Here is a 13,966-nt window from a genome sequence, read left to right on the forward strand (position 1 = left end):
TGTAACTGGAAACCATATCAATAGAAAAGAATAAAATTGAACAAATTATTGAAAACCGGAACAATATTATGATTCTGCAATGAATGAACAATTGATTGTATAATAATTATTGAATGAAATGATGATATCCGCTACCAAATATAACTAAATCAAATAACACCATGTAGGTACTCAATTTAAAACCTTGAGAATAGAATTCATTCGAATCCAAATGTTTAAAAAGGTAATCCTGAAATATCAAGTACTGTATTCATGGTCTATAAAGTCTAGAAGAATTAGTTGGCTGGAGCATGTACAACGAATGGAGCAAAACACAATACAGAGACATATGCTTATTGGACGAATGGAAGGAACTAGGAGAAGAGGTCGCCCAGAGCCCACTGGCTTCAAGATGTGGAGAGAGATCTGGCGTGCTTGATAGTGCTAAACTGGAAGAGGCGAGCAAGTGATAAAGATGATTGGAGGCAAATTGTTGAGGAGGCCAAGGTCCATTGGGCTTTGTAAGTAAGTACTCATGGTTTACTTAAATTTCCCGACTGACTGACTCAAGTCAAAAACCTCTCTCACTGAGTGAGCGACCTGGCTGTCTAGGGTAATTATTGCAAAAAAAACTTTTGAATTTTTTCTTTCAATTGGTATAAGGATTGTTCATTTCGGATAAGTACTACAGTAAAAGATGAATTTTTGAAAATGGGTCCATCATTTGGAATAAGGCTGTATATGTTTGATAAGCGATCAACTTTTGATCATCATTAATCTTGAAATTTATAATTATCAATATTTATAAGTAGTGATCTAAATAATTGTAAGAAGAAGTGAACAATTCTTGATTGAATTTTATGATTATGAGGTCCCGAGGATGGTTGTTCAATTCTTGATTTAAGATTTGGAAACTGAGCAAACTAAGTTATGCTTGTTTATCCAAGTTATGCTTGTTAACTAGTTATGCTTGTTTAACTAAGTTATTGCTTGTTTATCCCAAGCAATCATTGATATTGATGCCTTAATTTCAAATAATCATAATTAATAGCGCATTCATTTGAAATCATCTAAAAATCTGTAAGATAAACTGTAAAGTCTGTAAATCATCTGCATGACAACGAATGTGTGGAACTGTTTCTCTTACATAAGACTACAAATCTGTAAGAGGAACATCTTAAATATTATCTACTACATTGAGGAATACATTATATTATACTATTTCCACATATAAGACTAGTATAGGATGTACGGTACATATCTGAGAAACACATTACATAAAATATAACAACTAACACTTCGATTCACATACAGGTTTCTGGCAATATCAATACACATTAATTCACATGTATAAAATATATATATATAGGTATATAAACTATTCTCATTTCTTGCAATGATTTAAAAATAATTAGATTCAATGTATATTACTTTTGTACATCTATTATGTCTTTCTGCAAAAATCACTTATGACGTATATTATTTACATAATTAATGTGAAATTCTGAATGATTGAATAAGTAAATTGTTCAAGGAGTAAGAAACAATAATTGAGATAATCAGAAAATCTAAAGTTTTGGGAAAGCGATAATACTTTCTAAACTGTTTTACTTGTGCAAAGAAAGTAGAAAAATGAAAGTTTTAATAGCATAAATTGATGGTAGTTCCATTTCTCAAACATAATTTTCAAATCTAAAATGTTAAAACATCATAAATTTCAACAGAAATTGAAACATAAATTCCAAGTACAACGCAATGTTTTAAGAAGTTGACAAAAACTGAATTGTATCCTGCAATTAAACTAGATTTCAAATTTAGGAAGTTTTCTATTATTAAAAAAATTATAAGACTATCTAAAACATTTTAAATGGTCTACATTCTCTTTCAAGACTTCGCTAACGTTTAACATATGGAGAAACATTGATTATTGCCTTCAAGCAATAAAGTTTCAATTGTAATTAATAGATTTAATTTTTAAAAATTGAAAAAACCTTAACAATTCTGATCAATAAAATGTTTAGCTGCATATTAATACATAAAATATAGAAATTTGTTTGAAGAAATATACTTCTAATGATATGTAAGCCAACAGCTTAAAAGTTGTGTTTTAAGGTTTAAATTTACTTAATTCTTGGATTAAACTATGGAAATTGCTTTCTTGAACGTTTATAAAACACTAACATTCCAATATAACTACAAAAAAATGTAAGGGAAACCTTTTGAATAATTGAATATTATTGAAGCATAAAATAAATAAACCTATTTTCGTTGTGTTTAGCCAGCATTAATATAATATAGTGTGAGAAATTATCAAACTTTATGAAAAAATTACTAAACTCATCACATCACAACGAACAAATTGAAAGTTACTTAAAACAAAATAATATAATGATAGATTAAATTATAATAAGAATTGATTAAATCTATGATAAGGTAATATTACGATAAATTAAGATAAAAATCTATGAAACCAATGCTCAAGTAATATTGTAACCACGATGATGCTTCTCGTTTGATTTCCTTAGTATTTAATGGAGGCTTAATTGTATATTTCAATTAATATATTTAATATTATATTTTCGATTATTTTATCATATTTTTTGCTCAGAATTCTATCTTCAAAAATTTCCTTTTTCCATTGTCATCATGCTGAAGATAATGCATATATTTGAAGATAGCGTTCTGAGCGAGAAATGTTATTGAGATAATCGGAAATACTGTACAATAGAGGATACCAATTGAAATATGCAATTAAGCTTCCATCAGGGTTCAGCATCATCGTAATATAATATTACTGAAGCATTGATATATACAATTATTGTGCCAACGATGCTCAAGAAAATCAAACTCAAAATGCAGTAAAAATCCCAAAATATACTATCTAATGAGTTTTCCATTCAGCTTGACTTTAAAATGCAGGAAAAAATTATAAGTATCCTTTCCAATAGAAGCAAGATTAAAATGCATATCCAGTTGGCTCAAGCTTTGAACAAAATAAAATCGACAATAGCAATATGATAGAAAATTCAAATAATTGTCCAGTACACTAGGTACTAATTATTCTAAAAACATAGATCCAACATGGCAAAAATTGTATATAGAGAGACTAAATTATGATGAAAACATTGATTGACTGTTGATAAGGTACATACACTCTACACTATTATTCCCTATTTCAAGGTTTTCATCATAGACATTCTATGTTCAGCAAACCTCGATCAAAAAATGTTTTCAGAATAGTTGATAGTCTAGAATATGACTACAATATCAACTATTTTGAAAACATTTTATATCTAGGATGGAAACTTGAAAAAGGAAATTGTACTTTATAAACCATTTTGCTATTTTCGCTCGAAATAGGACTCTAGTACAGAAAACATCCATTACAAACTAAGTGTATTAAAAATTGACTTAAAGTTTCTGGTAGACTTAGTAGAAAAAGTACAAAAAATAGTTCACTCCAAAGGAGTTTGAAAATGTGCGGCCAGACGTAGTTTACCTAAAAAAAAAAAACATTTTTTTATAAAACTAGATTTTTAAAAAAATTTCAACTTTTCAAAATACGAGTGTTATAATTCTTTGATAGTTTCAACATTTCAGCTCAACTGCTATTTTATTTATGAATAGGGCAGCGCATATTGACTGCTATCCTGGTATGGCTTCACCTGTATCTGATGGGAGGTATAAATTGCATTCTGACGTCATTTCATATTCAATTGATTTTTCATTTCATAGAGAGTGATGTTGATAGATCTTGCTCTTAAACCTCGCTTGGAGAAGATGTAGTCACAGGGCCGTACACATACGGAATTGTGATGGACGCTAATCTAAACAGTAGGTGTTTCAGATCGAGCATGGCCAGAATGTTGCATTGATAGTTTACTGATATATGCATTGACAGTTTACTGATCTTAAATGCATTATAAGATCCACGTTATTGGTAATACTGTACCGAAGAAACTCAATACATGGAAACTGAAGATTGAATTGAATTAGTACGAAAGAAAGACGATAATCATATTGAATTGATACTGAAGCTAAAGATACAAGCTGTCTGTCTCATAGTATATTGTCTTTCTTCAATTGAGAAATCCAATAAGAACGCTTGTATTTGACCGCCTCTGTGTCCATAGATAGAACGTGGAATTTGGAACGCCTGATCAGTATTTGTGTGCCTTAGACTGAACCTCGGTCAGTCTAAGGCACCGTGTCCGGTTCAGTGAAAATATTTTTCCCTTGAATGGGACCATACCCACTCAGACGCCGCTGGGCTATTAAAACTGATGGGAAGTATTTTCACTGGACTAAACACGAACTGCTACTAATATGTGGGAATTATCCTTTAGGCGCACTATCACACGTTATCAATGTTCACGGCAGGTTGACCACACAATCAACCATTTACCCAACTTTAAATGTATCATAGAGAAAAGATTGCATAAGAAGATATAGGGAGTTTATTTCACTGTCAACTCAAGCCGATAGACCTAGTATTTATTTTTCGTGAAGCTATGTGACGCTGGTAGTCTGTCATACTGTGCTGTTCTTACAATCTCACCCGGCTAAAACTTTAATAATAGACAGTAGCCAACCGTAATCGGCTAAAAGGTAAGTTGTGGTTTGTGCGTAAATGCCGTCATCGACATCCACAGGGTGTGGCTCTCAGATTGGGTAGATTTCAATTTGTCTAAATAGCCTAAAAATGCTGTTTAGTTATGGGGGAGGTTAGGCTTATAATGTTAAATTGCAATATATAATATATAAATTGTTGATAGTATTCTATATGTTTCGATTCTTAGATGATAGACATAAACAAGACCAACAAGACATACAGACCATAACATCTGAACAAAATGGCCGCTCACATGGCCGAAATGTTTGACAGTTGAGACGTCTGCTATTATTGTTTACTTTGTGTTATGAGTAAATAAAGTATGTTTATTATCATAATATATGATAATTGTTTGTGTTTGTAACCAATTATGAGACGTATACTGCATTATTATACTGACCTAATGATAAATAGAATGTTCAAGTTCAAATTAAGATTATAATGAACGTGATTAAACTTCAGGAAGACAGTTGACATCACTTTCTTACTAATTTTTTCAAGCAAATCGTTGAATGCTCACTTCGAAAGATATTGAATTTACATCTAGATAATTAACGTCTTTTATTTTCAATTTCAGTGAATGAATTCTATTGTGATTATCAATAAATTATCTATTGTAAGTAACTGAAGTTATAGACCTGGTGTACAATGTTCACACATGTAACTTTTGTATTGATTCATTTGAATATTGTTGAACATACACAACATCACACTTTAATAAATTTTCCAATCAAATTGATTTTATCCACTTTTTCTTAAGAACGGCGTTGTTTAGAAATTTAAAAGTTTTATATTTAAGTTAGTAAGACTTTTGCGGTTTGATTTAAATCCTGGAGCACGTACCTTTTTAAGATCAAATTCATTTTCTATTATTGTAGAATATGAAAATTATAATTTTGATAATGTTCCGTATTCTGGAACAATCGGCCTAAACATAAACGAACGATTAAAAAATCATCTTCTCTCGCTTTACAAGCGCTATTTTGCAGTCACAATGCCTTGCAGATCTATTCACAGAGTCCGTCATTTTGGAAAAACTCGATGTCAATGTTATGGTCTGATGTCTTGTAGGTCTTGGCACAGATAACTTATTAGTTACTTATTATAACTTATTTGATCAATTGTTTTAGAACATTTAAAATTTGGGCAATACGAATGTCATCAAACAACAATGCCTGATGTCGACATCGGAAGTTTACGCACAAACGAAAACCGACCTCTAGTTCACAAAAAATCGGCTTGAAATTTGAAACATTAACCACTTATACCATGGGTTATCTCATGCTATATTTTCTCTATGGTTGTATACTTTGCCCAAAGTCATTGTTTGTTTTTCCACGTAACTAAATAGGTAGTAATGAATGAATGAATGAATAGTGAGATGAGACTCACGTCTAACATTGCTGCCAGTGCTAGTGGTGCTGACATTGGCCTGGTCGGTGACATTCAGCTCAGACCCCGAGCAAGAGCCCTCGCTGTCTTGCACCAGGTCAGCTTCAGTTGGCAGTGTGGCAGTAGTGGCTTGTGGTGCAGGTGCCGGGCTTTTCTTGTCACTCTGAACAAAACAACAATATTAATATGAGTAATGAGTATATTAGTGAGTGACTTATTCATTCAATCCTATACAAACAATCTCACTACTTTAATCTACCTAATCCAATCTAATACTCTGAGTATTTTTATTTGTTTTATTATATGTAGACCCCACTCGGGCTTATGCCTAGAGCTTATCCCCACTTTTATTTCATATTTTATCATTTATTTTATAATTTTGTATTATTTTATTTATACTGTGTTCGTTTGTGAAATGAACGAATTGATTGATTAATTCAATCTACAACATAAGAGACGATAGGACCGAACAATGGTCCTATAACAGTCGATATGTGGCTCCAAGAAAATAAATTATACTTGTACATTCTTGATATAACTTAACCAAATGAGCAATTTTCTCTGCTCCTCTACTGTAATTAAAGCTACTAATGTTGAACAAGTTGAAATATATCTATATGGTCTTACTGAATTATTATATTGCAACTGTGACTAAAGTTCAATCAATATAGACAAGGGGATGTGCTTGCAATTTATATTATAGTTCTGATGTTTTATAATATTTTTGGATACATAAGAGAAGTCCAGAACCAATTTTTTTTCATGTAAAACTTCCTTGTTCTGGATACAGAATGGACCAAAAAATTTTCGGATCATGATCCAGTTTTCAGCTATTTCCGCCAAATCCAGTCGTCGGACAGAAAAATTTGCTCTGGCATTTTTTTATTATAAAATTGTGAATAAAATTAAATCAAATTTACACTATGAACAGAGATATTGTGGAATTTCTCCATATTAAGGTGATATAAAATTATGGGGAACTGATAATATTGCTTTTATTTTACCTTAGAATGAAATCATTCAAAGCTCTCTATCTTCAATGGGTACTGAGTTACAGTTTTTCAAAAATGAGTGAAATTTCAAGAAAAAAAGTTTTGATGAATTTTAGTTTTTGATCAACAATATCTTCCGAATTTCACCATTGAAATGCATCATTCGAAATCCCTCTGGGCGTAATGTTGTGCTCTAAAACCTGCCATCAGGTAGAGCGCTCTATCTCACATAGATTTCCAGGTACACCTGGTTATAAATTGCATGCACCAATGTATATAGTGCAGACTGGACTACAATACTAACCGTTGGAATAGTGGTGCTATCATCCAGATACAGTTTGGGCATTGGTAGTTGGGAAGGGTCGGGGGGAAGGGGGCGGGGCCAGAGTCCGCCATTGGCCGGCAGCAGGTACTTGCAAGGCGACACTAGCGAATCGAGCAGCGGTGGCGGAGTGGTGAACTTTGGCAGGTGCACCACGAACGACTGGATACAGAACAACGCACACACATTCAGCTAAGCATATCAAATCAAATTGGTTTTTATTATCATGATTTCAGGGTACAAATATTCATATTTTATACAACAACGTTACATCTTCTGCAACCAATCAATCATAAATAAAACTTACAGTTGAACTAATAAATTAATCATTATAACTAAATCTAGTTGTTATTATATCGTAGCTCCAGAAAATACAACATTATATTTTAAAAAACATTATGAAAACTCTCCACAAAGGCAAAGCCTGTGTGTGGAAGAGGGTCTTGGCGATGATTGGCTAACGTCGGACTGTCCCCATACTTGCATCTATCACATTCTTGGGTAAACCAGGTATTAATATCAGAGAAAATTTGAAGTTCAAAGGATGTTAAGTATAAAAGATGTAAACATTTAGAGTTAAATTTGGACTATCATTACACGACATTTGCTTTATTTATACAATGAAAGAATTATCACTTCTATATTTGTCCTCCCAATCTCCTTAACCAGTCATTAACATTTTTTTATAAATATTTTTGGATTCACGTTCGGTATTACGTAGGCAGATTTTCAGGCAGATTTCTATACAGATTGTGTGCTATATAATAAGTATTAGTAGTGGAATGAGTTTTGACTAGCCTTGGAACTTGGATTCCTATTCTTCTGACGAACGAGTTCGATAGCTGTGCTCAATTTTCTTAAACATATCTTTATGATTTTTGTACATGTATAATAATATATTTCTTACATAAATTTGCCTTATACTTAAAACATTGAATTCTTCAAAAATGTCATCAGTAGGAGTGCGTATACGTTTTCTTAATGCTGTTTTAATAATAGATTTCTGTGTAACTTCCAAGGGTTTTAGTAATGTTTTATAGGCACCCCCATAAGCTAAAATTCCCACTTCGATAAGTGACTGAACATAAAAAAAAATATATATTTCGTAGCTCTTTTAGTGATAGAACTTTGTTTAATTGGTAAAAAATGTAAATGGCTTTGCGAATTTTACTTTTCACATAGTACAGAAACAACACATTTCATGAAATTTCTATAGACTTAGCAGATTGATAATTTTGTCAATTTCCAAGAGTTGGGAGTATAATTTTTATCATTAGACTAATTGATTTTGTTTAGTTTGAACTCCATTTGAGGAAATATTTATCTAACTTATACTTTTATTTATTTTATTTATACATGCAATAAAATATCATTTGGAGTCTCCAATCTTAGAAAAAACAATGAAATTCTTATAATTTTCCGCAATTTACGACAGCATGGATACTACACTACATTAAGCATAATTCATGAGATATTAAACATACAACACAAATAGAAACAGCATGAATAGTACTTTAAGCATACATTAGACATGAGACATTGAACATCACCTTGACTTGTTTGACGCTGTTCTAGACCTACCAGTTCCGCCCAAGATTGGCGGGTTTTGAGCGTTTTTCCTGCGTTTTCTAGGCCTTCACAAGAACTATTTCACAGATCATGTTCAAATTTCGTACGGAAGTTCAGCAAGGGTCTAGAAATGCATTCTTAAGAGGACTCAGAGTTACGTCAAAGATACGCCCAAGATTAGCGGTTTTACTGCGTTTTCCCAGCGTTCCGTAGCAGGTTTTCTGCGTTTTCTCACATTTTGCAAGAATTAGTCGAGAGAAAATGTTCAAATTTGGTACACAAGCTCATCTGAGATTGGGAGATCGTTATTGGGAGGGTCTTGGAATAACGCCTAGGTTTCGCGGTTTTCGAGCGTTTTCTACGCTTTCTCAAAAACTAATTGGCAGATCATGTTCAGATATGGTACAGAAGTTTAGCAAGGGTCTAGAAATTTTGTCTTGAGAGGACTTCAGAATTATTACGCCAAAGATACGCCCAAGATGGGCGGTTTTACTGCGTTTTCCAAGCTTTCCCCAGCGTTTTTTAGAGGGTTTCTTTTCTCAAGCTTTCCATTCCGTTTTCAAAGTATTTTTCTACATTTCTCAAGGAAATTCATTCATAAAATACATCAAATACATTCAAGGTTAGATATCTTTGTTAAGTTCTCCATATTATTCCTGTTTTAAATTTCAAAGAACTATTTAGGCTGAAATACAATTATTGTCATAATATCCTAACCTAAAAGTCTCTAATTGAGAAATAAAAAAATATTGATAAAATAACGATTTTTGCAAGCCTGCACTACATAATTCAAAGAAAACTGGTGATTGCTTAAAGCCTGATAGTCTCTTTTGACTTCTTGACGGAAGGAAGAAAGCTCAAATGAAAAATGCTGTAGGCGAGCGAAGAAGCAAGCCAGCTAATCCTGTTTCTGGATGATCCACCCGGGGTCTGAATCATCTGGCTACACATATAAGGCGAGCGAAGCGAGCCTGCCGGCTAGTTATCTATAAAAAGACATGATGAATATGAAGGAAGCTGACATCAAGGTCCAGAATCATTATTTTTATGAAAATGAAGAAAATTGTAGACACAACAGAAGAACTTGAAACATACAACTGATTCAATCAATCAAAAATGATGAGCGATTGATAGGACTTGTACTATTATATATATAATATATATATATATATATATATATATATATATATATAGATATATATATATTATATATATATATATATTATATATATAATATATATATATATATATATAGATATATATATATATATATGGATATGCATTCATAGGCCTAAGTTAGAAAAAACATAATTTTACACTTGATATGTTAAATACTAATGGAATCTAGTAAGTTGTGGAGCCACAGACATGCCTCTTCTCCAGCATCATGAACTTGTGTCAGCCCTCCATGATAGGAGTGTTGTGGACACTCACATATCAGGTGATTCATTGATTGAATTCGTCCACATTGGCACAGAGGATCAGAGGTGTATCCCCATGCTGTCATCAGCTCAGCACACCTTCCCACCTGCGTCCTGAACCGGATAAGGCCACACCACTGTCTACGTCTCAGCTGGGTGCCAGGAACAATGTCATTAGGGTCATCCACAAGGCCTTTGTTCCTGACCTCTCCCTGCAACCATCTCAGTCTCCATAACTCCCTCGCACTTCTTATTTCCCCCTGCTCATCAAGTCTCAAGTATCTTCTTGACTTGAGGCGCCTTGGTGGAGGGTTAGCCAAATCTCTAGAAACTGGGAGATCCTCATGTTGCAACTGGGAAATAAACTTGTTCTTCTTCTCCAACCTTCTGAGATCTGGAGGCATGATGTTACTAAGCACAGGCAACCACTCAGTCTCTGTTGGTCTCAATGTCCCACTAATCTCCTCATAGTTTCATTGAATACTGTATCAATTTTCTCAACATGTCTGCTGCGAGCCCAGACAGAAGAGCAGTACTCCCCTGTACTGTACAGAAGTGCAAGACTTGATGTTCGAAGGGCATTCATGTCACAACCCCAGGTTGTTCCCGCAAGTTTGCTGATGATATTTAGCCTTATCTTCAGTTTATCTCTCAACCCCTGCAGATGTTGTCGATATGTGAGGGATCTATCAAGTCTGACTCCTAGGTAACGGGGAGCTTCCTGATGAGATATTCTTTTGCCACATAGCCTGAGATGAATTATCTTTTTTGCATGCTGGTTACTGAGATGGAATATTGTTGAGACAGTTTTGGCTTCAAGAACCACTGCTGAAAGTATTCTGTCATTATTTCTAAATCCTCATTCAACACAATTTGGAGCTGTTCAAAACTTCGTCCTTGAGAACCAAGCCCAATGTCATCGGCATAAATAAACTTGCGTGATTGAGTAACAGGCAGGTCTGCAGTGTAAACATTGAACAAAATTGGTGAAAGAACCGATTCTTGAGGTAAACCATTTTGTAATCTTCTTATAGTGCTAAGTTTACCATAAAGAGACACTCTGCATGTACGGTCTCTCAATATAGCTCCAAAGAGATTGATGGTTGCCTTGCATTTCAGGATCCTTGCTAACTTCAGAAGAAGACCAGATCTCCACACTGTGTCATATGCTGCACTAAGGTCCAGAAATACGGCTCCTGATTTGAGGTTTCTCTCAAACCCATGCTCGATGTGAGTTGTGAGCCCCAATACTTGTTCCTCACAACTCCTACCCTCCCTGAAACCAGCCTGCTCCTCTGGCAAACACTCATCCATTCTGCTCCCGACTCTTGTCAGCAGGACTCGTTCAAAAAGTTTGTACACAACTGACAACAGGGCTATTGGTCTATAGCTTTTTGGGTCTCTTTGATCTTTTCCTGGCTTCAATACTGCTACGACCTTTGTTTGTTTCCAGGATTTGGGGAGCTCGGCTCTAACCATTACTCCAGAAAAATACTTTGAGAGCCACGTTATAGCTTTAGGTCACATATTCTTGATAAACTCACTATTATTTATTATAAGCCTAAGTAAGTTATAATAGCTTATTATAATTAATGGTAGGAATGTTTGCTTCTGTCTGTCTACAAATGCATTAGTTCTCAGTTGTAGTTATCAAAAAGCAGTGATTTAATTTAGGAAGTAAAAGTGAGAACAGCGCATGCTTTGACATACTGCTCTGTATCTACCACTTCCATCTAACATAAAAACTGAATAAGCAAAAAAATGGGGATTACTCAAAAGTAAAAGAAGAGGAAAAGAAAAGCAGACAAAAACAAGAAAATGAAGTAGCAAACCATTAGAAAAATCAACATCTGCAAGGTAGCCTGATACAGTTACAGAGACAAGCTTATTATAAACGTTACCTGTTTTCCACCAGACTCTTGAGCTCTATTGAAGTTCGGCCATGTCGTTTTCCACTCTTTTTTCGGTGTAAACGGTTCACCCTCACAAATCTGTAAAAACACAAAAAATTATAATTCCTTTCATTTCTGTCCTTTATGTGATCGCGAATTAACTATATTATTCGATTCTACCAAATATTTTCAATTTTCTTTGCCCTTTTGTTAGTTCCATCATAGTATAAGCAAATAAAGGATATCATGCATGATCTATGGTTACAAAAAATGTAATCCTTTTGTTATGTTGGATTCATTTATCTGATGAAACAATCAAATGCAATATTCAGAAGAGGAAAATAAAACAGGCTACTGCCCAAACTTCTTCTATTTCTTCATTTCGAATAATACTTATTATATGCATTGAATCTGTAATGGTAACCTTTTCGGTTTTGAATAAATACTGGTGATTTGTATTGGAAATCAGTCAATTAGTTCGCTTCCGGTTGGGTTTGATCAAATAGAAAGCAAATCGCTTCGAAGGAACTGGAGCTCAACTTCCAACACATCTGCATTCTATCAGATTCGGCCTATTTTGTCATCATATTTCCAATACTCATCACACTAAATCAAGAAAAGAATGACGCCAATTTGGAACAAATTCAGTTTTATCAGTAATGAAAATATCAACTTAAGAATAACTTACTTTGATATCCATTTCTCGACTACCGGTATACATTTCAAGATGAATCGACTACCGGTATTAATAATGTATAACTCAACATTTGCTCTCATTGTTAAACAACATTGGCTGGTTATTATTATCTGTAATAAAATTTGTGAGAATTTTGATAATTTAGATTTTTTGAGAAAAAGACTATCCTAAAATATGAAATTCAACAATGAACTCATCTCATTTTCCGATCGTGAAGTATATTCAGACCGATCATATAAAAAAATATCAATTTGGAGAGATTTAAAATAGATTCAATTTTGTATCTATAATTTTGGACATTTTGGACCATTTGGACATTTTGACCGATTCGGTTTATGAGAAAATTATATGTAAATTCAAACTATAGTCTATGCTTATTACGAAATTGTATCAGTTTTGAATGTGGAAGAAATAGAATAGTTATAATTATTATAATACCTCTTCATCATCTTGAGGTTTCGCTTCACTATCACTCTGAGGAAAGCGCAATCCACTCAAAGCTTCTGAGGGAGGGGCGGGCCATGGTTGTTGAGGACCTAGATTAAAATAATAAACAATTATCATCACAAATTATGATCATCTATAACAAAAAGTGTTGTCATTTTCAAATAGCATTACTCTTTTAATAGAAATTGAAACAATAATGAAAACGTAATAAGCCAAACAATATATTACACAAATTTCAACTTTGAAAAATTGATGAGAGAATGATTTGAAAATGCTTCAAAATGATTAACTGAAAATGATGAGCATTTATCACAAAAATAAAGAAAAGGACTAGCCGCATACAACTGCTAATCGAATAAACTTGAGGAATGAGAAATAATTTCAGTATATTATTACAAATCGTACTAGAAGAAAAATATGAATCAGCAAATTGGTAAAAGATAATTTAATCAACATCTAAGTCTAGATCAACTGAACATTGGTACAGATGTTAAGAAAAGTGGAGGTTCAAATATTCTGAAGATTGATTTTATAACAAGTTACATAATGTAAATGAACTATTTTCTAAGAAAACCTACCTCTATTTTCTAATTCACACGCAGAACTGCTTCTAATCGGATTCCTATTAATCCAGGGCAGTGTA

General features: G+C 33.3%; 1 protein-coding gene across 1 annotated transcript in view; it reads right to left on the reverse strand.

Annotated features, from left to right (window-relative positions):
- Window positions 1-204: 204 nt before the first annotated feature.
- LOC120352818 overlaps window positions 205-13,966 on the reverse strand; it is a 14,027-nt gene continuing 265 nt past the window's right edge. The window contains exons 2-7 of the mRNA XM_039435096.1: window positions 13,902-13,945; window positions 13,315-13,412; window positions 12,189-12,278; window positions 7,280-7,459; window positions 5,984-6,146; window positions 205-3,478 (exon numbers count right to left, since the gene is read on the reverse strand). Of these exons, the coding sequence (XP_039291030.1) occupies window positions 3,435-3,478; window positions 5,984-6,146; window positions 7,280-7,459; window positions 12,189-12,278; window positions 13,315-13,412; window positions 13,902-13,945 (619 nt within the window). The 3' untranslated portion in view covers window positions 205-3,434. The remainder of the gene's footprint in view (window positions 3,479-5,983; window positions 6,147-7,279; window positions 7,460-12,188; window positions 12,279-13,314; window positions 13,413-13,901; window positions 13,946-13,966) is intronic.

Source organism: Nilaparvata lugens, chromosome 8 (genome assembly GCF_014356525.2).
Source record: "Nilaparvata lugens isolate BPH chromosome 8, ASM1435652v1, whole genome shotgun sequence".
NCBI lineage: Eukaryota > Metazoa > Arthropoda > Insecta > Hemiptera > Delphacidae > Nilaparvata > Nilaparvata lugens.